Genomic DNA, 23931 nt, shown 5'->3' on the forward strand with positions numbered 1-23931 from the left:
TTGGCTGCCAAAACATGAGAATCTATAGTGGAGATAGGGAACCTTCGGCCCTCCAGCTGTTGCAAAACTACAACTCCCACTGTTAGCTTTGGCTGTCCAGGCATGATGGGAGTTGTAGTTTTTCAGCAGCTGGACAGCCAAGGTTCCCTTCCCCTAATCTATAGGATTAATTTAGCTTCTAGGACCCTCTTTGTTTCTTAAAGGGGCACTCTTTAGTGCTATGTAGTAGCCTCATGGATACAGTACCTGAGTGGTCAAAGTCTTCCAAAGGGGTTCCAGAATGGGAGGACCACCCCTATAGTAGCTGCCCCCCGATGTGTTTTGTACCCCTATAGTAGCTGGCCCCCTGTGTGTTGTACCCTTATAGTAGCTGGCCCCCTGTGTGTTGTACCCTTATAGTAGCTGGCCCCCTGTGTGTGTTGTACCCCTATAGTAGCTGGCCCGCTGTGTGTGTTGTACCCTTATAGTAGCTGGCCCCCTCTGTGTTGTACCCTTATAGTAGCTGGCCCCCTGTGTGTGTTGTACCCCTATAGTAGCTGGCCCGCTGTGTGTGTTGTACCCTTATAGTAGCTGGCCCCCTCTGTGTTGTACCCTTATAGTAGCTGGCCCCCTGTGTGTTGTACCCTTAAAGTAGCTGGCCCCCTGTGTGTTGTACCCTTAAAGTAGCTGGCCCCCTGTATGTTGTACCCTTATAGTAGCTGGCCCCCTGTGTGTGTTGTACCCCTATAGTAGCTGGCCCGCTGTGTGTGTTGTACCCTTATAGTAGCTGGCCCCCTGTGTGTTGTACCCTTATAGTAGCTGGCCCCCTGTGTGTTGTACCCTTATAGTAGCTGGCCCGCTGTATGTTGTACCCCTATAGTAGCTGGCCCGCTGTGTGTGTTGTACCCCTATAGTAGCTGGCCCCCTGTGTGTTGTACCCTTATAGTAGCTGGCCCCCTGTGTGTTGTACCCTTATAGTAGCTGGCCCCCTGTGTGTTGTACCCCTATAGTAGCTGGCCCACTGTGTGTGTTGTACCCTTATAGTAGCTGGCCCCCTGTGTGTTGTACCCTTATAGTAGCTGGCCCCCTGTGTGTTGTACCCTTATAGTAGCTGGCCCCCCTGTGTGTTGTACCCCTATAGTAGCTGCCCCCTGTGTGTTGCACCCCTATAGTAGCTGCCCCCTGTGTGTTGCACCCCTATAGTAGCTGCCCCCTGTGTGTTGCACCCCTATAGTAGCTGCCCCCCTGTGTGTTGCACCCCTATAGTAGCTGCCCCCTGTGTGTTGCACCCCTATAGTAGCTGCCCCCCTGTGTGTTGCACCCCTATAGTAGCTGCCCCCCTGTGTGTTGTACCCCTATAGTAGCTGCCCCCCTGTGTGTTGTACCCCTATAGTAGCTGCCCCCCTGTGTGTTGTACCCCTATAGTAGCTGCCCCCCTGTGTGTTGTACCCCTATAGTAGCTGCCCCCCTGTGTGTTGTACCCCTATAGTAGCTGCCCCCCTGTGTGTTGTACCCCTATAGTAGCTGCCCCCCTGTGTGTTGTACCCCTATAGTAGCTGCCCCCCCCCCCGGTGTGTTGTACGCCTATAGTAGCTGCCCCCCCCCCCGGTGTGTTGGCCCCCCTGTGTGTTGTACCCCTATAGTAGCTTCCCCCTGTGTGTTGTACCCCTATAGTAGCTGGCCCCCCTGTGTGTTGTACCCCTATAGTAGCTGCCCCCTGTGTGTTGTACTACTATAGTAGCTGGCCTCCTGTGTGTTGTACTACTATAGTACCTGGCCCCCTTGTGTGTTGTACTACTATAGTAGCTGGCCCCCCTGTGTGTTGTACTACTATAGTAGCTGGCCCCCCTGTGTGTTGTACTACTATAGTAGCTGGCCCCCCTGTGTGTTGTACCACTATAGTAGCTGGCCCCCCTGTGTGTTGTACCCCTATAGTAGCTGCCCCCTGTGTGTTGTACCCCTATAGTAGCTGGCCCCCCTGTGTGTTGTACCCTTATAGTAGCTGCCCCCTGTGTGTTGTACCCCTATAGTAGCTGGCCCCCATGTAGTGCTGCCCCCTATAATGTCACACTATAGTAGTGCCCATTTTGCATTGCTGTATAGAAGAGGATTAATATGAATATAGAATAGTAGAAAACCATTCTGACAACTGATGAAAGAAACCTCTGACAACTGATGGTTTTTATAGAAAAAAGGAAAAAAAAAACCTGATGACACTGAGTTTCTGGTTGCCGTCAGTTTCTTAGGGAAAAGGATGCAACGAATCAGCGTAAAGCCATCCTAAGTAGCTGTATGTCTGGGTGGTCTCCATGATATCCAATGCTTCCTCCAGCAGGTAACCTCACAGTCCTAGGGAGTCCAGGTATAGTAATGTCCACAGAAGACAACCCCTTTAAGTCACCTCTGTGGTATCTTGAAGGACGTGAAGCTTTGTGTTGTCAGTGTATTACTGCAGCCTGGTAGTTCTGGTCTTTACCCTTGAAGTAAAGTTGTAATGCAGATAGTCCAGAGGAATACACGGCCCCTGGGATGAAAGATGTCAGCGTCCTCGTAAACCTGAGCTTTATGACCACTCTGAGGACTCTATAACTGGAGGGTGTGGATGCAGTAAGCCCATGGCGCATACAAGCGTTCCTATATGTTATCTTATATGCTGTACTCATTCTATTTTTTTTCTTACCCTTTACAGGACCCCAATCCAAAAACTGCCACCTTGGCTAAAGTGGTACCCACGCCAAATAATGGATCCGCTGAACTAGTGCCACTTATTAGAGAAAAGGTGAGGATGGAGCCGGGGCGATGTCAGGGTTTGTTTATGGGTAAACGTGTTGTCGTACATGGGACCTGCTGAAACCGGCCCTACCGGGTATAAGCAGTCAGGCCGTGTACATACAGGACAGGGCACTGAGAACCTGTCACGCAGATCATAACAGATGTCAGAAGTATCCCCAGCTGTTGCACAACTACAACTCCCAGCATGCCCTGACATCTTGCGGTTGTAGTTCTGCAGCCATGTTGCCAGGAAAGAATGAGAGACTTGTCCGCAGGTGACACGTTCTCGGCCGGAGCACCCCTTTAATTTTGACTCTCCTACTTGGTCGGCAGAGTGAAGATGGACAGGAGACACTTAGCTTTGAATTCCAAAAAATCAAGTATACCTATGACTCCAAGGAGAGGAAAGAATTCTTCCCGGTTGTATTTCCCGTGGAGCGACCCTTGTCTTACTATCAGAGCGCAAAGGGTTACATGGAGGAGGCCGACATTAAGGCTGCTGAGAAGAAATACGGCCTTAACAAGTAAGAGGAGCGCGCTGTATGGGATACTGAGGAAGATGCGGGGGAAGGGGTTGTGTCCTTCGTGTTGTATATGTATAAGGCTGAGCGTATTGTTTCTCTTACCAGGGCCGAGATGGTGGTGCCCGATTTCCTACACTTGTTTAAGGAGAGAGCCATCGCCCCCTTCTTCGTCTTTCAGGTAAAACGTTCACGTGTGTCACAATCGTATAAGTTTAAAGGGGTCGTTCACCAAAAATTTTGTCTCTTTCAAATCAATTAGTGCCAGAATGTGTCAGAGATTTGTAAATTGCATCTATTACGAAATGTCAAGTCTTCCAGTACTTATCAGCTGCTGTATGTCATGCAGGAAGGGGTGTATTCTTTCCAGCCTGCAGAGCAGGAAAGGTTTTTTTTATGGGGATTTGCTGCTGCTCTTGACAGTTCCTGACATGGACAGAGGTGGCAGCAGAGAGCACTGTGTCTGACTGGAAAGAATCCACCACTTTCTGTACGACATACAGCAGCTGATAAATACTGGAAGATGGAAGATTTTTTTAATAGAAGTAAATTACAAATCTCTGGCACTTTCTGGCACCAGTTGATTTGAAAGAAAAGAAAAAAAATCTGGTGAACTACCCCTTTAATGAGAACATTTCTTAAAGGGGTAGTCCACCCAAAAAATTTTTCTTTCAAATCAACTGGTGCCATAAAGTGCCAGAGATTTGTAATTCACTTGTATTAAAAAATCTTAAGTCTTCCAGTACTTATTAGCTGCTGTGTGTCCAGCAGGAAGTGGTGTTTTCTTTCCTGTCTGACCCCGTGCTCTCTGTTGCCTCCTCTGTCCATGTCAGGAACTGTCCAAAGCAGGAGCAAATCCCCATAGAAAACCTCTCCTGCTCTCCAGACTGGAAATAATACAACTTCCTGTTGGGCATACAGCAGCTGATAAGTACTGGAAGGCTTGAGATTTTTTAATAGAAGTAAATTACAAATCTCTGGCACTTCATGGTAGCAGTTGATATGAAAGAAAAAAAATTTTGGTGGACTACCCCTTTAACACTGACACCAACAGTCTAAAGTTACTCCACTGCTGTGCGTATACAAGTACTGTGTCTCCATATATATTCTATTTTACTGTATGGGAGTGGTAACAATTTGTTGCGTTATTGCTGATGCCCTTTAAAGGGGTTATCCAGCGCTACAAAAACATGGCCACTTTCTTCCAGAGACAGCAGCACACTTGTCTCCGGTTTGGGTGCAGGTTTCGCAATTCTGTTCCATTGAAGTGGATGGAGCTTAATTGCAAACCACAGCTGACCTGAAGACCAGAGTGGTGCTGTCTCTGGGAGAAAGTGGCCATGTTTTTGTAGCACTTGATAACCCCTTTAAAGGGTTTGTCTGATGCCATAAAATTGTGACCTATAGACTCGAGATAGCACTACAATGAAAAATGAAGAAAGAAAAAAAAAAAGATACTCACCTACTGCGTTTCCACACTGCATCCATCCCAGCTTCTATTTTTGTTTTGACGCTTATGCCAATTACTGTCTGTAGCAGGACTCCTGATGCTGTTATTGTCTAGAGCAGTGCTTCTCAAACTGTGAGGCGCCCCCTAGTTGTTGGTGAGGCCCAGCTGGAGAGCCAGTAACTATGATCTGCTTTGTCCTTTTGCTCTTTGCAAAGATCTCTATTTAAACAACATTAATAATTTATTTTGTACTTGCTTTATTAGTATCTAGAGCTTGGGAGACAGGTGAAAGGTAGCCCAAGTATTATTTTCAGCTTTTAAATGGACTTTCACCACAGATGGTGAGGCCCAGACACCCTCTTGGTCAGTCTGGTGAGGCCCAGGCACCCTCTTGGTCAGTCTGGTGAGGCCCAGGCACCCTCTTGGTCAGTCTGGTGAGGCACAGGCACCCTCTTGGTCAGTCTGGTGAGGCCCAGGCACCCTCTTGGTCAGTCTGGTGAGGCCCAGGCATCCTCTTGGTCAGTCTGGTGAGGCCCAGGCATTGCCTTGGTCTGTTGGGTAAGGCTCCAATAGAAGTTTGAGAAGCACTGATCTAGTGTGTAGGTTATAACCATACACTGTTTTCCCTATAAACCTGCACTGGGTTGCCTAAGAAAGCCTGTTTATTTCCATGTATTCAGAAGCTTATACTATGTTGATGATATGGTTGGTTTCACATTTAGTGTTCACTCAGGTTATCTGGCTCGGTTAGGTCTGTGACTTTCCCTCATTAGGTTATCTGGCTCGGTTTGGTCTAGGACTTCCTATCATCAGGTTTGGTCTATGACTTCCTATCATTGAGTTATCTGGCTCGGTTAGGTTTGTGACTTTCCCTCATTAGGTTATCTGGCTCGGTTTGGTCTAGGACTTCCTATCATCAGGTTTGGTCTATGACTTCCTATCATTGAGTTATCTGGCTCGGTTAGGTTTGTGACTTTCTATCATCAGGTTCGGTTAGGTGTGTGACTTCCTATCATTGGGTTATCTGGCTCAGTTAGGTCTGTGACTTCCTATCATCAGATTTGGTTAGGTCTGTGACTTTCTATCTTCCCTTTGTCAGGTGTTCTGTGTGGGGCTGTGGTGCCTGGACGAGTACTGGTATTACAGCGTCTTCACCCTCTTTATGTTGGTGGCGTTCGAGGCCTCATTGGTCCAGCAACAGATGAGGAACCTGTCAGAGATCAGGAAGATGGGGAACAAGCCTTATATGATTCAGGTGAGACGAGCCTGGTCCCTTTAGCTACTATAACTAGGATCGTCGTGCGTATAGTTCTTACTTTTTAACAAATGCTTCTGCTCTTTATAAGGTCTACAGAAATCGGAAGTGGAGGCCGATCTCCAGCGATGAGATTATTTCGGGAGACATTGTATCCATAGGTAAGGGTGGTCTCCGGAAGTATGACACCTACCAGTTGCCAAAGGCTGTCCAGGCATAATGGGAGTTGTAGTTTTGCAACAGCTGTAGAGCCAAGGTTCTATACCCCTGCTGTAATAGGACCCTAATGGCTCATAGACGCATCCGCTCCCATTCTCCGGAGAGGGACTGAGGGCAGGGATTGCTCCTGTGAAGGGACTGCTGCACTGAATCGGCACAGCAGCCCCTTCATTGTCAGGACCAAGTGGGGTTCCCATGTGGTGACATAAGCTGGAGTACCCCTTTAACAGTTAATAGACAGCCTTGTTATTCTTTCACTTCAGGCAGATCGGCCAATGAGAACTTGGTTCCCTGCGATGTGCTGCTATTGCGTGGACGGTGTATTGTGGATGAAGCAATGCTGACCGGGGAGTCTGTGCCGCAGATGAAGGTAAGGACCACTACCTATTAGATACTGCTATAGGCATCATATACTGGGGGCGTACTCACCACCATAACGGCTGTTTATAGAAACACGTCTATAAGAACCAGCTGAATAGGAGTTTTCAGACTGTAATGTAAGATAACTGTATACATATAACTGAGGATGTCTTATATACTCAGATTATAGCGCTATGTTTGGTTTTCTGCAGGAACCTATAGAAGATTTAGACCCGGAACATGTTCTAGATCTTAACACTGACTCCAGATTACATGTCATATTTGGGGGCACAAAGGTAGTGCAGCACACTCCTCCCCAGAAGGCGACCAGCGGCCTCAAACGTGAGTATCTGAAAGAGCATTGAAAGAAAGTGGGATGTATGGGCAGCCATGTCTGATCTGCAGGGGGTATAGAGGGGTACTGGGGATCCTCTGTTCCCGGTAAGGTGCACCGCTTCTAAACTCCCCTATCTGCATCCATCTCCTGGTGCTTATGAAGAGGCTATGGAGAGTACGGTTTGGCTGTATAACTTTTTCCGTGTTCTCCTCGCTGCCACTCCTGCCCTAGCATGCATCTGTCTGATCAGAAGGTAGATGCGTTAAAGGGAATCTGTCACTAGGTTTATTCCACCTTAAATGAGGGCAGCATAAACTAGTGACAGAAATGCTGAACAGATCGACGTATTACTTACTTTATTCAGTTCAGCTGTTCTCCTAATATGCAGGAGAATAGGATTCTTGCCACTCCCCTCCCCCCACCCTCCAGATGCTGATTGACAGTTGACTGCCTATACAGAGCATGGATAGATAACTGCCAATCAGCAGCTGGTGGGCGGAGTTTTCTGCTTCTCATGTATAATGAGGACTACTGGGCTCATGGACATAATGGCGAGGACTACTTATTTTCCATGTTATTCAGGACGATATCTCTGGATATGATGTAAGTGATACATCATTCTGTTCAGCTTCTCTGTCACTAGTTTATGCTACCCTTAGATAGGACAGCATAAGCCTGCTAACAGAGTCTCATTGCATACAGCCCCTTTACCACAGACCACCAGGGATTTTGCTGGGAGTAGTATTATTTCTCCAGCCCTATGTTCCACCAGCTTCCTGTATTCCTGTCAGGATTCCTGTATGAACTATGTTTCTCTTGTATTTGTGTCCCCAGCGCTGGATAATGGATGTGTTGCCTATGTCCTGAAGACGGGATTCAATACGTCACAGGTAAGCGTCTTCATCTTCTACCATAAGTGACCAATTGCAGTAAAATTCCCGTAATCCAGTTTCATTTCTTGAACAGGGGAAGCTCCTGCGTACAATCCTGTTCGGAGTGAAACGCGTCACTGCCAACAATCTGGAGACCTTCATCTTCATCCTCTTTCTCTTGGTGTTTGCCATTGCTGCTGCTGCCTATGTATGGATAGAAGGTAAACCATGTGACTGTTGTTTCTGTCACGATAGCGGTCATCCCCTATAGGGCTCCCTCAGACTAGCCAATCAGCAGCCCGGCTAGCTCAGTCGGTAGAGCATGAGACTCTTAATCTCAGGGTCGTGGGTTCGAGCCCCACGTTGGGCGAGATCTTTTTATTTTTTTTATTTATTTATTTTTTAAATGGTCATTGTGAAGAAGTTAGTAGGAATTTGAGTCTTAGGGCCCTATTCCACCGGACGATTATCGTCCAGATTATCGTTAAATCGTTCGAATCTAAACGATAATCATTCGGTTGAAATGTAGTTAACGATTAACGACCGAACGAGAAATCGTTGATCGCTTTATAAGACCTGGACCTATTTTTATTGTTGCTCATTCGCAAAACGTTCGCAAATCGTTCGCATTGAATAAGACATCGTTCGGTCGTTTGCAATAGATACGAACGCAATAGCGTATAAATAGCGAAGAAAAACGATCGCAATTACGATCAAACGTAAAGATTATCGTTCCATGGAAATGAGTGAACGTTTTCAGGTCTTTCACAATAGCGGTCGTTTGAGATCGTTAATCGTTAACGATTATGCAAATGATAATCGTCCGGTGGAATAGGGCCCTTAAGGAGACTGATATAGCAGCGATCTGACGCTGCTATATCTTATGGGCTGCCTGGACGATCAGCGATCCCCCGGGCAGCCCCCCCGCAGCTCCCCGCCGCCCCCTCCCGCACTCACTTGCTCGCTGCAGCCGCGTTGAATAACGGCGGCAGCGAGCGGGGAAGGAGGAGCAAACGAGCGCTGAGAGCTCCTCTAAACGACCTGTGGAATAGGGGCATTAGGCTGGGTTCATACTACTTTTTTATAATCCTTTTTTTTTTTTTTTTTGCAAAAAACTGATGTTTTTGTGTATCTTTTTTGATCCGTTTTTTCATTAACATCCATTATAAAGTACGATCAAAACTCATCATTTTTTTTTTTTTAACATAAATGTGGTTGACTACGTTTTTGTTTACGTTACAAAAACAAACTGTGTTTTGATCTGTTTTTCTTTTTTAATAATGTAAGTCAATCGATTTTTTTTTTTTTTTTTTTTTTTTGCCAAAACGGAAGGTAAAACGGATGCATTTGTGTGCATCTGTTTTTCCATCCGTTTTGGCGAGAAAAAAAAAAAATTGCAAAAACGCAGTGTGAACCCAGCCTTATTTATAAAAAAAGAAAATCTTGAAAATATTTTTTAATTTTATTTTAACATTCTGTAATTGTTCTTGTAATATTATTTAGTTTATATAATATATAAATCTATCACACACACACACACACACACACACACCACACACACCACACACCTCTTTCTTCTCCACCTTCGCTCTTACTACTTTCCAGTGTGAAAGTGCTGATATAGAGCAGGTGATACGTTTTTACTACAGGCTGTAAATGAATAACCAGCCAGTGGCACTGGCTAATCATTTTATTGTAGACGAGTTTACAAAATAAAAAAAAAATAATCTGAAGAAAGTGTGACTTTAGTGTTCTGTTGCCTATTCCCTATAACAGAAGTCGGAGCAGCGCAGTAACCGGTCTAACTGGTTCAATGGTCAATGTGCTCTGTGTACTTAGAGCCTCTTGGGAAAGATTTCAGACGTTGCTGTAGGCTAATACCAGCCCGGCTAGCTCAGTCGGTAGAGCATGAGACTCTTAATCTCAGGGTCGTGGGTTCGAGCCCCACGTTGGGCGATTCATTTTTCTCATTTTTTGATCTGATGCATTTGCTAGTGTAAGTCTTCCCAATTTATATGTGCATGTGAATTACTTATTTTTTCTTTTTTTTTAAGTTTTTTTTTTTTTTTTTTTTAATATTTGGATTAAAGTTGTCTTTTACATTAAAGGAGTGGTTCAGCAAAAAAAAAAATCTCTTTCAAATCAACTGGTGGCAGGAAGTACAGTGGTCCCTGAACATACAATGGTCGTCCTGGAACCAATTAATATTGTATGTCGAGACCAAAACTCTATGGAAAACTGGTCATTGGTGAAATAAAAAAAAAATAATTAAAGGGAAATAAGTAGAAGACTAATATGGATAAAGCAAGTCCTCACATACAGCAGTCAGAGAAGTGACTGGAGGCTAGATATTACTTCCTATTCAGAAGACGGGAGCGTTTTCAGGGTCCTGTACAGATCACACAGGGTCCCAGAAAAATAACATGAAGCCGCCCTCACCTGGTGCCCAAGAAACTCATCCTGGGACAGGAAAAGAGCAGCACAGAACATGTAATATCACATTATACTGTAGGGAGGCGCTGTTCAGTGCACTTCAGTAATACTGGGGGTTTACCAGTAAAATGGCCACTTTCATTGGTCAATCATCTAGTTATTCACCTCTACCACAAATCCTGACTGTCCATATCATTGTATGTTGAAAATATTGTATCCTGAGGCCATTGTTAGTTTAGGGATCACTGTAATTTACTTCTATTAAAAAAAAATTCCAGTCGTCCTGTACTTATCAGCTGCTGTATGTCCTGCAGGAAGTGGTGTATTCTCTCCAGTCTGACACAGTGCTCCCTGCTGCCACCTCTGTCCATGTCAGGAATTGTCCAGAGCAGCAGCAAATCCCCATAGAAAACATCTCCTCCTGCTCTCTAGACTGGAAAGAATACACCCCTTCCTGCAGGACATACAGCTGGAAGACTTAAGATATTTTAATAGAAGTAAATTACAAATCTGTCACTTTCTGCCACCAGTTGATTAATGTTTATTTATTTTTATAACAACCCCTTTAAGCATTGGAAGGGCTGAAATTCGAAAACCAGGGGGTGTGCGTTTTTTTGGTATTGCAGTGTAGCATATGCCAGTTGAATAGGGGCTTAGATGCAATACCAGATCCCATCAATGGGCTAAGGGGGTGCTATTTTTCTTTTTTTTTTCTTTGCTTGTATACTGGAAACAATCATGTATGAATCTATCTATTCATTTTTTTTATGTTAAAAAACAAATTTGGTTTGGGAGTATCGTGCATTGTGGAGAGGTGTCACACAACCTTTTGAGAACGAGAAGTTGCCATTATTACGAGCTTTGCCTACATATTACCAGAGTACAATGCTGGTTTAGTCCTTACAGGGCGAACATCTTGTGCAACCATGACCTCTCTAATGCATAAGTCTATCCATTACCTGATAATTTGTGTGGATGTTTGTACTGACCACTGTGCTGGATTTCTACCTCCAGGTACTAAAGACCCCAGTAGGAACCGCTACAAGTTGTTTTTGGAGTGCACGCTAATCCTCACCTCCGTTGTACCTCCGGAGCTCCCTATAGAGCTCTCCCTGGCGGTGAACACCTCACTGATCGCTCTGGCCAAACTCTGTAAGTGCGACAGTATAAGGATCCCACACTAAGGTTCCTATGTATTGATCCCATTGACTGATGGAAGCCATTCTTGTTTCAGACGTGTACTGTACTGAGCCCTTCCGAATCCCCTTTGCTGGCAAGGTGGAGATCTGCTGCTTTGACAAGACGGGGACGTTAACCAGTGACAGCCTTGTCGTGCGGGGTGTGGCCGGACTCAAGTAAGTTCTTAATGTGAAACGATTGAAGAAAATCCATCAGCTCGACCCCTCCCCCCCCATACACATGCATACTAAGCTCAGCGGGGTGTCCATGTGTTTTGAGCCAGCCTCTAGCACACATCTAGTTGCAGATTATCTCCCCTAATAACAAAAGGATCACGTGCTGAAATCCAACATTCTCTGGTGGTAGTAGTATATATTAGGCTTTAGGACAGGGATGGAGAACCTTCAGCCCTCCAGCTGTTGCAAAGCTTTAGCTTTGGCTGTCCAGGCATGATGGGAGTTGTAGTTTTGCAACAGCTGGAGAGCCAAATTGCTCTACTCCTGCTATAGGAGATAGACTTTATATCCATACTGTGTCTCTTCTCTTCCTATAGAGATGGAAAGGATATAACGCCCATCACCGACATCCCCATAGACACTCACAGAGTAGTGGCCACCTGTCACTCGCTAGTGCAGCTGGATGATGGCACGTTGGTCGGCGACCCACTGGAGAAAGCCATGCTCACTGCTGTGGACTGGGCCCTCACCAAAGGTAAGTTAGTGATGAGCGAACCCGCCGTACACCAGCTGGAGTCCTGGAAAATATGGATACAATCATAGGCAATATCCATGTTTCCCTGGTAGTCCTAGGGCTGCATCCAACTTCTCCAGCGACCTGGAGTCATATGCCGAGCGTTCATCACTAGTAAGAGCTCCCATTACATCCCTGGTGCCCAGGAGGTGTTTTCCTCTCCCGTACACTGTAGTACACCGCTGACATCCATGTCTTGTTTGACAGATGAGAAGGTGTTCCCTCGGGGCATTAAAACTCAGGGCCTGAAAATTCACCAGCGGTTCCATTTTGCCAGCTCCCTAAAGCGGATGTCAGTCCTGGCCTCATACGAGCGGCCCGGCTCCACCGACCTGTGCTGCGTGGCCACGGTTAAGGGAGCTCCGGAGACACTACACAAGATGGTGAGCTGTCTGTATGGCACAGCACTGTATATGGGGTAGAAATGCCGCTGTGGTAAGGCTTGTCTCATTCAGGTACTGTATACAATGGTAATCCATCCGTATTATTCATGTGTCTTTCAGTTCTCTCATTGTCCAGAGTATTATAACCAAGTGCACACTGAGATCTCCAGAGAAGGGGCTCGCGTCCTCGCCTTGGGATACAAGGAGCTGGGACACCTCTCTCACCAGCAGGTAACAAGGACTCCTACACAACCACCCACATGTGACTCCAACCAGACATGTATGACATACACTAGATATACAGGGAGCCCCCACCATGACCAACATGGCTCCAGCATCCCATCATCCTGACAGGGAGGGCTCTGAGCTCTGCACATGGAGGTCCAGTGTTAGCGAATGGCCATGTCCTTTGTTGTAGAGGACTAAACGTAATGGCAGCTGCTTTATAGCCATTGGAGGAGATTTATCAAACATGGTGTAAAGTGAAACTGGCTCAGTTGCCCCTAGCAACCAATCAGATTCCATCTTTCATTTTCCAAAGAGTCTGTGAGAAATGAAAGGTGGGATCTGATTGGTTGCTAGGGGCGACTGGGACAGTTTCACTTTACACCATGTTTGATAAATCTCCCCCATTGTGTCCAGTGGACCTATGACAGATTCCTTCCTTCCGTGAATCGGTACAATATCCCATTTTCACTGGTTTGTCGCATTATGTGGTATAGGCTGTGTCTACATCAGTGTCACAACTTCTGGTTGGACAGGATCCACATGGACTTGTAGTAGGCCTTATTCACACGTCCCATAATCTACGGATCCATATCTCCGTATTAGAGTTAGTACACATTGATGTCTACTCACACGATCAGTAAATTACAAGGACGCAAACCAAGGCTGAAGGAAAAAAAAAAGAGACATGTCCTAGTGCGGACCCAGATTTTTTTTTTGCAGATTTTCTCATAGAAATCAATGGGATCTGCTATTTTTTTTTACGGATTGTCACCGTTTGGCATCTGTATTTCCGTAAAAAAATAAGGATGGAGTCATTAGTCACATGTTGAAAGGTTGTGTTTCTAAAAAACGAACTTACGGATATACGGATGCACTACAGATTCCCAGTCCGTAATTTTTAGCGGATTGTACGGGTGGATAGCGGGAGGAATCTACAGACATGGAAAAAAATACTTAGACCTTAGTGCGATTTCCCTGCTTGTCGTTTATAATACTGATCTATCACTTTTTCTCAGATCCGTGAAATCAAGAGGGAGACGCTGGAGTGTGATCTGAGGTTTGCCGGCTTCATTGTGGTTTCCTGCCCCCTGAAAGCCGACTCCAAAGCGGTCATCAAAGAGATTCAGAATGCATCGCACCACGTAAGTTATGGAGAGGTTGGGGAACGGGGAGCAGGTGTTGTTGCTGTTCAATATCATAAGTATGGGTAGAGCCTGTCCGCCCCCATAATCCCTTATTGAGAGTCCCATGGTGGTGTCCGGCAGCTTCTTATTTCTATTCCCTATTAATGGTGCGTTCACACCTACAGGATCTGCAGCTGATTTTCTGCAGCAGATTTCATTTAAATAACTGAACACAGCATCAAATCTGCAGCAGATCTGCTGCAGATCCTGTAGGTGTGAACGCACCCTAAAGCAACATTCCTGGATGACCAATCTGAATCCAAGTCAGCTGTTCTATGTGTATGGTCAGGTTAGAACAGAACTGGTCATTGTGGGAGATCCCAGTTACACTGGTCGACTAGGAAATAAACATTTGATCACCCATCCTGTGTATTTGATGTACCGGCCCTCTCAACATTCAGGATGACGAATGATCGGGTTATCTTAGATAGATAAAGTAAATGGTAATATTAGAATTTGCTATATCTTGTTGTAACTCAGTATTCTGATTGGTTTTGCAGGTTGTGATGATAACTGGAGACAACCCTCTGACCGCCTGTCATGTGGCGCAGGAGCTCAGCTTCATCGTGAAGGAGGACACATTAATCCTTCAGCCTAAGAATGATGGGAAAGGTCAGTACATGTAGCCGGCACTTTCCTTAGTCCCGTGGTGTCGTCGGCCCATATGTCCTTTGTATACGTCACAAAGCGGCACTCACTTTTGTAGTTGATTCCTTTTCAGAAGAGAGAGCCTGGTGGCGATTTATATACTGGTAAAGGTCTGCATCACTGCACCGTTGCTGGATTATGTTCAGCCCACAGGGTGCTCTATAAGGACGATATATGTTGTCTTTCTTTTGATGGTGAAATGATTGGAAAATCTAATTGGCAAACCTTGCTTCCTGGACTGTCATGTGGAGGTTCTTCCCTAGCATAGAAGGGTTTTTTTTTTTTTATAGTAACAAAACAAGGCAATGACTGAGCTCAGGGAGATCAGTGATTGTTGTGTTTTGTTGGTCTACTTTTCATTGCCCCCGTTAGCCAGAATCCTGCTCCACATGGGCGAGGGGTAAATACCCCGAAACAGCTGTCTGTGGATGGATGCCTGCCTTGGCAATCACCTTGTCATGTCTCTATACTCGCAACTGAATTAGACTTTGATGCAAAAGGGGCCACCCTGGTATTTCCTTATTTATGTCCTAATACTTGCTGGAACTTAAAGGGGTTATCCAGCACCACAAAAACATGGCCACTTTTCCCCCTACTGTTGTCTCAAGTTCAGGTGCAGTTTGCAATTAAGCTCCATTTACTTCAATGGAACTGAGTTTTAAAACCCCACCCAAACTGGAGACAACAGTAGGGGGAAAGTGGCCATGTTTTTGTAGCGCCGGATAACCCCTTTAAGGGGCTACATATTAAGGGGCTACCTCCACTGGTAGCAATAAGAAATGCAGGAGCATTCACTTTACTTGTACCTGAGTTTCTTACTATTTCTTCCCCCCCAGGTGCCGGTTGGATTTGGCAATCCATTGATGGCACAGTATCCCTATCAGCTTTCCCGGATTCTGTGCAAGCCTTCACTGATAAGTACTACCTATGCCTGACAGGGGAGGGCCTGTCCTACCTGCAGACCACCAGGCCTGGCCTGCTGTCTGCTCTCATCCGACACACTCAGGTGTTTGCTCGAGTGTCCCCCAAGCAAAAGGTAGGAACAAGTTGTGAGTCATTTGGGGGAAGGGAAGTATTACTTGTGTTATAATTACTGATCAGATGACCTCTCTTTTCAGGAGTTTGTGATTACGAGTCTGAAAGAGCTGGGCTACATCACATTGATGTGCGGAGATGGGACCAATGACGTGGGGGCGTTAAAACACGCCAATGTGGGTAAGTGAAGGGCTACAGACTGTGACTCCTCACATCGATCCAGGAGCATAGTGGTGTCATCACTGCCATGTGGTTGCTATCATTGCTGCTGAAGAAGTGGCGTCCAAATGTAAGGGCCCTATTACACGGGACGATTATCGCGCAAAAAATCGTTATATCGTTCGAATGTAAACGATAATCGTTCTGAGTAATTGCAGGCAACGAACGAAAAATCGTTCGTATGTCGTTGATTTAGATCTTAACCTAAAATTATCGCTAATCGTTCGCTGTAATTCCACATTCATTCGCTCAAGTTCCGCATTTGTTCACTAATCATTCAGTGTAATTGCACATTGTCCATTGTTTTACTGGGATCAGAAGGAGGAAACGATCGTAGTAACGATTGCAATAACGATCGTAACTAACGACCATGGTTCTGGGTAATATGGTGAACGATTTCAGGTTAACAATAAACAGTCTTGTTTGCGATCCTTTATCGGTAGTCGTTAAATGTTAAAAATCGCACCGTGTAATAGGACCCTAAGTGTGAATCACAGGTGTCAAAATCAGCTGTTATGAAACTACAAGCCCCAGCATGCCTGGGCAGCAAAAGCTTTAGCTTGATGGGAATTGTAGTTTTGCAACAGCTGGAGAGCCAGAGTTTGACACTCGTAGTGGAGATTGATATATCATCCCCTAGTGGTTTGTAGCTGCTTTGTAATACGGGTCTGGTCTTGACATCTCTCATCAGGAGTAGCACTACTCGCCAATGCTCCAGAACGGCTGCCTGAGAAGAAGAAGAAGCCACCACGGGAAGCTGTGACAGACGGCAGACCTCCTGGACCTCCATTCTCAAGCAACTCTATCAAACCTACATCCAGAGCAGCGAGGAACCGGATCATGTCTCAGAGAGAAGAACAGCAGGCTCAGCAAAGGGTAAGTGCGCCATCTGGAGGGCAGTGTGAGCCCTGCAAACACCTATTTATGCAGTGTGTGATATATATATATATATATATATATATATATAGCGGCATAGACAAGACAGCGAGGGCGTTCCACTAATAGAGTAACGACTGTTCCATGGTGTAAAACAGTCATTGCTCTATTTGTGGATTGCACTTGCCGTCTTGTCTATTGAACCCTGAAATAAAGCATCGTTTTGCGTGTTACTGGTGAGTGCCGCTGCGGTTTCTTTCCTGGATATTGGATGTTTGTGTGGCTGTATGTTATGTGGAAGCGTGGCACCACCAGGGTAAGAGAGGCCCCCTTGGACCACTAGTCCCAAAATGTCCTCCATGGACAGATACACAGTGGTGCCAGCTGCTTTCTCACTGTTTGGTGTTGTAAGAACAATTGTTTTCATCGTAGTCACTTAGTCATGTTGGGTTTTGTGTTCTGCTTATTTTCCAGGAGAGGATCAGTCAGGTGCTGAAGGAGTTGGAGGAGGATCAGGTTCAGGTGGTGAAGCTAGGAGATGCCAGTATTGCTGCTCCGTTCACCTCTAAGCTGTCATCCATACAATGCAGTGAGTGTATACACTATTTGGGTGGGGCAAACGTTAGGTAAGGGTCCATTTACACAGAAAGGTTATCTGACAGATTATCTGCCAAAGATTTAAAGCCAAAACCAGGAACAGACTATAAACAGAGAACAGGTCATAAAGGAAAGGCTGAGATTTCTCCTCTTTTTCAAATCCATTCCTGGCTTTGGCTTCACATCTTTGGCAGATAATCTGTCAGATAATCTTTCTAATTTCTATTTCTATATAAATATATATATATATTATTATTATTATTATTATTATTATTATTATTATTATTATTATTATTATTATTATTATTATTATTATTATTTTATTATTTTATTTTTTTTGTTTTTTTTAAACCTTGAACATGTCATAGTTACCTGGGTCCCACCAATCAAAACGTACAAGAGATGTAACTGAGAACGAAAGATCGGGCTTTAAAAACTCAGCATGCCCAATCCTTCAACTGGTCTGACGGAATCAATGGGTTCAGCCATTATGTTTGTGGGTTACCTGTGTACGCTAACATATTGGCAGTTCCGTGACTGAAGAATTGTTCATTTATTTTAGTCACAAACTGTCTAACTTTCAGGGTTGGACTGTATGGTCGGAAGCATAGGGCATGTATTATCAGAACCTCCTACCTTAGTATCTCTGGTATCTTCTTCCCTGCAGTCTGCCATGTTATCAAGCAGGGCCGCTGTACGCTGGTCACAACGCTGCAGATGTTCAAAATCCTGGCGCTGAACGCCCTCATCCTGGCCTACGGGCAGAGCGTCCTGTATCTGGAGGGAGTGAAGTTCAGTGATTTCCAGGCTACGTTACAGGGGCTGCTTCTGGCTGGCTGCTTCCTCTTCATCTCCCGCTCTAAGGTGGGTTTTGGTTTCCGTCTACTTATTAGAAGATGTTGACCTTCCTGTTTTCGTAGTTGACAAGATATCTCTATTTACCAGCCTCTGAAATACCTCTCTAGAGAGCGCCCTCTGCCCAACATCTTCAACCTGTACACCATTCTCACTGTGCTTCTGCAGTTCCTTGTCCATTTCGGCAGCCTTATATACTTATACCAAGGAGCGCTCGAAAGAACCGAACCCAGGTAAGACGCCGACCTCTCCAACCTTGGGCAACCTCTTCAGGGTAAACCGATTGTTTAGGGGCAAAAGAGCCTAATATACATGAGATGAACGTCAGCCAGACTTGACCGTGTCTGCAGAAGGGGCCAACCACGTAATGTGTATGGGGAGGTCTCACCTCTCTTTCCCCAGCCCCCCCTCTCTCCTCTCTCTCATTCACTGCTCATTATCAGGAAATCTTGACTGTTTTACATCAGGCAGGCCCTGTCTGTTCTATGGAGAGGGGAGAGGGGAGGAGGGAGATTAGTCGCCAGCAGAGAACAAAGGATTACATAGCGGGACCTGTGTAAAAATTTAAACGACAGTGACACTTTAATAGAGGAGCCTAATGATAGGTGATGGGTGGATGGAGGAGCCTCGTGATGGGTGGATGGAGGAGCCCCATGATGTGTGATGGGTGGATGGAGGAGCCCCATGATGTGTGATGGGTGGATGGAGGAGCCCCTTGATGTGTGATGGGTGGATGGAGGAGCCCCATGATGTGTGATGGGTGGATGGAGGAGCCCCATGATGTGTGATGGGTGGATGGAGGAGCCTCATGATGTGTGATGGGTGGATGGAGGAGCCTCATGATGTGTGATGGGTGGATGGAGGAGCCCCATGATGTGTGATGGGTGGATGGAGAAGCCCCGTGATGGGTGGATGGAGGAGCCCCATGATGTTTGATGGGTGGATGGAGGAGCCCCATGATGTGTGATGGATGGATGGAGGAGCCTCATGATGTGTGATTGGTGGATGGAGGAGCCCCATGATGTGTGATGGGTGGATGGAGGAGCCCCATGATGTGTGATGGGTGGATGGAGGAGCCCCATGATGTGTGATGGGTGGATGGAGGAGCCCCATGATGTGTGATGGGTGGATGGAGGAGCCCCATGATGTGTGATGGGTGGATGGAGGAGCCCCATGATGGGTGGATGGAGGAGCCCCGTGATGGGTGGATGGAGGAGCCCCGTGATGGGTGGATGGAGGAGCCCCGTGATGGGTGGATGGAGGAGCCCCATGATGTGTGATGGGTGGATGGAGGAGCCCCATGATGTGTGATGGGTGGATGGAGGAGCACCATGATGTGTGATGGGTGGATGGAGGAGCCCCATGATGTGTGATGGGTGGACAGAGGAGCTTCGTGATGGTTGGATGGACGGAGGAGCCCCATGATGTGTGATGGGTGGATGGAGGAGCCCCATGATGGTTGATGGTTAGATGCATCTATTTATTCTCCCTTTATTACTGTCTTCCAGGAAGGAGGAGTTTGTGGACCTGTATAAGGAGTTTGAGCCGAGCCTGGTAAACAGCACTGTGTACATAATGTCCATGGCTATGCAGATGGCCACATTTGCTATCAACTATAAGGTACGTGCGATCGGCAGCTTTGTGTATACATATTCTACAATCGGCCATGTGGAGGAGGCATTACTGTTATTACTGTCCTATGGCTGCTTATAGGTCAGAGCTGCTATTGGGTTTTGTGCGGCACTATAACCAGTATCTCTCTATAGAGCAGGCTGTTTCCACTACTTGTGTGCCACTGAATAATCTCCTCTTTCTTGCTGCTGTTTTTAGGGTCATCCTTTCATGGAAAGCCTAAGGGAAAACAAGCCGCTGCTGTGGAGTATTGGGATATCTGGTATGGCCATTGTCTGCCTCCTGTCTGGTACATCTCCAGAGTTCAATGACCAGTTTGGCCTGGTGGACATCCCTGTGGAGGTAACAAACTGCAGTATGATCTATTCAGACATAACCTAAAAAACGTATATGTATGAAGAGTTCTGAGCTGTGTGCAACCTAACACAGTGATACAGCAGCTTCCAGGGGATGCTAATATAAAGGCAACCCTGAAGTGTTTTTTTTTTTTTTTAAGAGACTGTCAGCAGGTTTATGGTGTCCTATCTAAGGGCAACATAAACTAGTGACAGGGAAGCTGAACAGAATGATGTATCACTTACAATGTTCTGTGCAGCTGATCCAGAGATATCTTCCCAAATACCATGGACAATATGTAGTCCTCTCCATTATGTGCATGAGCCCAGTAGTCCTGGATGTTCATGAGAAGCAGAAAACTCCGCCCACCAGCAGTTGATTGGCAGTTATCCATCCATGCTGTGTATAGGCAGTCAACCACCAATCAGCAGCTGGAGGGTGGGGGGAGAGGTGTGGCAAGAATCTTATTCTCCTGCATATTAGGAGAACGGCTGAACAGAATGATGTAAGTAATACACCCATCTGTACATTTTAGTCACTAGTTTATGCTGTCTTCATTTGAGACAGCATAAACCTAGTGACAGATTCCCTTTAAATAAGCATAGCACTTAACAGTCTTTGCATAAATCAATAGTAAAAGCAAATGTAATCAGCTTTGTAAAATATATATAGTCAGGGAAAAATGCAATTTTTTTCACTTGTTAGGCTCCTTTCGTGCTTTAAACCCAACCCCCACCTCACCCCTAAATCTGCTCACTGAGGGATAAGGTTAGAACTGCTTACTCCACTCAGTACTGCTCTATAATGTTCCCCATGCTGCTGCTGTATCTGAAAATGTGCCAGAGAGAGAGTGGGGAGCAGGATTTTGTGTGTGTGTGCAGTGCATGGGAGCCATCATAGAAGCTAGCCTCCATGAACATTGGAGATGGTGCCATACATTAGACTTCCAAACAGAGTGGCATGTATATAAGGGTATTGGGGTCACCCAAACAAATCCGTCCTGCTCATGTCACTGTGCGTGGCTCCTACACAGTATGTATGGCAGTATGTATGGCAGAGGGACTTTACAGGGAATCTTATCACTTTATTTCTTACAGTTCAAGTGGGTTATTGCCAAAGTCCTGTTTGTGGATTTCTGCTTGGCCTGGGTGGTGGACCGAATCCTTCAGTATTTGTTGGGGAGCTGTAAACTCAAAGTGCCTTCATGAGCTCGGACTACAAAGACTTTTAACACTGCCCGAAACAAGACTCCACCTATAGGTCAGCGTCCGGCCTTCATTACCTACAGGCACCTGCCGCTCCTTGGCCAGAGGAATTCCGGAAACTGCATTATGTGACAACATGAAGAAAACTCCAACACTTGAAGACGTCACCACATGCTCGGGACATGACAAACTGATCCTATTTTTTTTTTTTGTACTGGAATTCGCTTTTGGAAAGCGCAAACGATTTGTTAAATAAACAGCATATTTGAATTTTACGTTTTAAATTGGCAGGATCACTTTATACATAGTATTTCTCTAAAGGGGCAGAGCCAAGATGGTCCCTACAGTTGTCCACATAAATTACAGTTGTGTGTCAGTAGCTTTACAGTCCTATTTCTCATCCAAGTGTCAAGGGGGCAAGACCAAACTGCTCAAGTGCCCCAGCCTGGCACACCACCTCTCTTACCCTCACGTCTCAGCCCCACCTTAAAGGGGTATTCCACAGGATAGGGGAAAAGTAGGAGATTGCGGGGGGTCCGACCCCTTAACCCCTGGACGATCTCCGTATCGGACCCTGCCAGCTCTATAATGAATAGAACCCTGGGTCCGCACGTGACTCACGGCTCTATTTATTCCTATGGAGCATCGGAAAGAGCCAGGTACGCCGGGAAAGCGCTGTACTCGACTTTTTCCGTTGCTCCATAAGAATAAATAGAGCCGCGGGTCACGTGCCAACCCGGGGCTTTATTCATAACAGAGCTAGTGGGATAGGATACGGAGATTGCGATGGGGTTCATAACCCCCCTGCAATCTCCTACTTTTCCCCTATTCTGTGTATAGGGGAAAATTTAATTTTTCTAGGAATACCCCTCTAAATGTACAACTTGGCCAAATATGTGTCACAAAATGCAGTGTGAAATTAGGCTGTGTTTACACAGAGAGATTTATCAGATTTTTCCTCTTTTCAAATCCAATCCTGGCTTTGACTTCAAAAATCTGTCAGATAAATCTCTGTGTAAACGCACTTTAAGATCAGAGGCAGAGTGGTTGCATAGGATTAGAAAAACATGATTGTTGTATTCCAAAAAACAGCGCCACCCCTGTCCATGGGTTGTGACTGGTATTGTAGCTCAGTTTACATAGATGGGTGTGGCGCTATCTACCAGAGATGAATACATCATAGCCTTTAGATAAGAAATCCGAGGCCACCAATCTATTGTCAGCAAATGTTCAGGATGATGAAGCAAGTGCCGTAAAACAATGTGCTCCAGGTGAGGCTCGAACTCACAACCTCGGCATCGCTCATCAGTTACTGTCTTATAAGTACCGCGCGCTAACCGATTGCGCCACTGGAGCTGCTGGTTTGCCTGGAATGTGGAATTTTTTGCATGGAAATATCCAAAGAAGTTTAATCCACAAAATACGGTTCAGGGAAGAAAAAGAGCGCTGCACCTCACACCTATGGCTGATACTAGTACCTCTCGGCTGCATAAAAAACATCAGAATTCTGTATGTGAATTGATCAAGCCACACTGCCCCATGTACCTCGTGCAGGTATCTGATACACATGGGTCCCTACACTGCCCCATGTACCGCGTGCAGGTATCTGATACACATGGGTCCCTACACTGCCCCATGTACCGCGTGCAGGTATCTGATACACATGGGTCCCTACACTGCCCCATGTACCGCGTGCAGGTATCTGATACACATGGGTCCCTACACTAAGTCCACACTGTGTCGGTCAGTGACCACCACCCCCGCAGGCGTGCACAGTCAGGGAAGGGAGGCCATGGAACGGCCCTGCAACCCCCATGCCACAGGACCGGACCCAAAAATGCCACACCAGAACCCAGCCAGCACTGCCAGCGGAGGAAGCTGCCCCCAAACAGCACAAGTCTGGATAAGGTATTGCACTCACCATAACTATCACAGATAGAATGGGACAGACAGGAGGGATTAAAACCATGAGCAAAATTCTCCATTTTAGCTATCTCCTCTAAGGACTGAGCACTGGGCTGAGAAGTATCACACGCTTCCCTGGGGCTGTGGTGATGGCATGCCCTATGAAACAGATCCTTATATTGAGTAAGGGCCTGACCAGGTCACTGTCATTCAGCTCCCATTCAAAAGTTAGCTGCTGTAACCCAGCATGGCCACTGCACAGTGTACGGAGCTGTTTGCTTCCTGCCCTGTACCATTGTGTATATTGGCAGATATAGCAAATGACTGGCAGTGGTACACAAGGGTTTCATAGTGTGTACAATGCACAAGGAAAATAAAAAGGTTGTGTGCAGTTTCTTCCAAAATACAGCCTAAGGCCATGTTCACACAACGTATATTTTCATAAAAGTACGACCGTTGTTGCCTATTGCAACAACGGCCGCGATTAATACAAAAATATATGTTACGTTACCGTCTATGGAATCCCAGCCTGAGTGTATACACATGGTATACGCTCCGGCCGGGATCCCTAGTGGCGCTGCGAGAAACTGACGTCAGTTTTCTGCGGCCGCTATTCATTGAATAGCGGCTGTAGACAACCTGTCAGTTCACACAATGGAGTGAGCGGCTTTGGCCGCACGCTCCATTGTTTGCTGTGGGGA

General features: G+C 46.0%; 1 protein-coding gene and 1 non-coding gene across 2 annotated transcripts in view; one reads left to right on the top strand and one right to left on the bottom strand.

Moving 5' to 3' along the window:
- Positions 1-21600, top strand: part of ATP13A1 (ATPase 13A1) — a 22219-nt gene extending 619 nt beyond the window's left edge. The window contains exons 2-26 of the mRNA XM_069946263.1: positions 2669-2758; positions 3085-3275; positions 3381-3453; positions 5822-5977; positions 6069-6138; positions 6460-6566; positions 6769-6898; positions 7728-7783; positions 7860-7986; positions 11213-11350; positions 11433-11553; positions 11931-12088; positions 12335-12510; positions 12631-12741; positions 13755-13880; positions 14423-14534; positions 15407-15606; positions 15689-15785; positions 16516-16700; positions 17175-17289; positions 17965-18161; positions 18243-18385; positions 19661-19772; positions 19983-20126; positions 21218-21600. Of these exons, the coding sequence (XP_069802364.1) occupies positions 2669-2758; positions 3085-3275; positions 3381-3453; positions 5822-5977; positions 6069-6138; positions 6460-6566; positions 6769-6898; positions 7728-7783; positions 7860-7986; positions 11213-11350; positions 11433-11553; positions 11931-12088; positions 12335-12510; positions 12631-12741; positions 13755-13880; positions 14423-14534; positions 15407-15606; positions 15689-15785; positions 16516-16700; positions 17175-17289; positions 17965-18161; positions 18243-18385; positions 19661-19772; positions 19983-20126; positions 21218-21328 (3246 nt within the window). The 3' untranslated portion in view covers positions 21329-21600. The remainder of the gene's footprint in view (positions 1-2668; positions 2759-3084; positions 3276-3380; positions 3454-5821; positions 5978-6068; positions 6139-6459; positions 6567-6768; positions 6899-7727; positions 7784-7859; positions 7987-11212; positions 11351-11432; positions 11554-11930; positions 12089-12334; positions 12511-12630; positions 12742-13754; positions 13881-14422; positions 14535-15406; positions 15607-15688; positions 15786-16515; positions 16701-17174; positions 17290-17964; positions 18162-18242; positions 18386-19660; positions 19773-19982; positions 20127-21217) is intronic.
- A 988-nt stretch (positions 21601-22588) lies between these two features.
- TRNAI-UAU (transfer RNA isoleucine (anticodon UAU)) lies at positions 22589-22681 on the bottom strand. Its single transcript is given in 2 exon segments — positions 22589-22624; positions 22644-22681. It is a non-coding gene; the product is annotated as a tRNA-Ile (tRNA).
- Positions 22682-23931: the final 1250 nt, after the last annotated feature.

This window comes from Dendropsophus ebraccatus, chromosome 1 (genome assembly GCF_027789765.1).
Source record: "Dendropsophus ebraccatus isolate aDenEbr1 chromosome 1, aDenEbr1.pat, whole genome shotgun sequence".
Taxonomy (NCBI): Eukaryota; Metazoa; Chordata; class Amphibia; order Anura; family Hylidae; genus Dendropsophus; species Dendropsophus ebraccatus.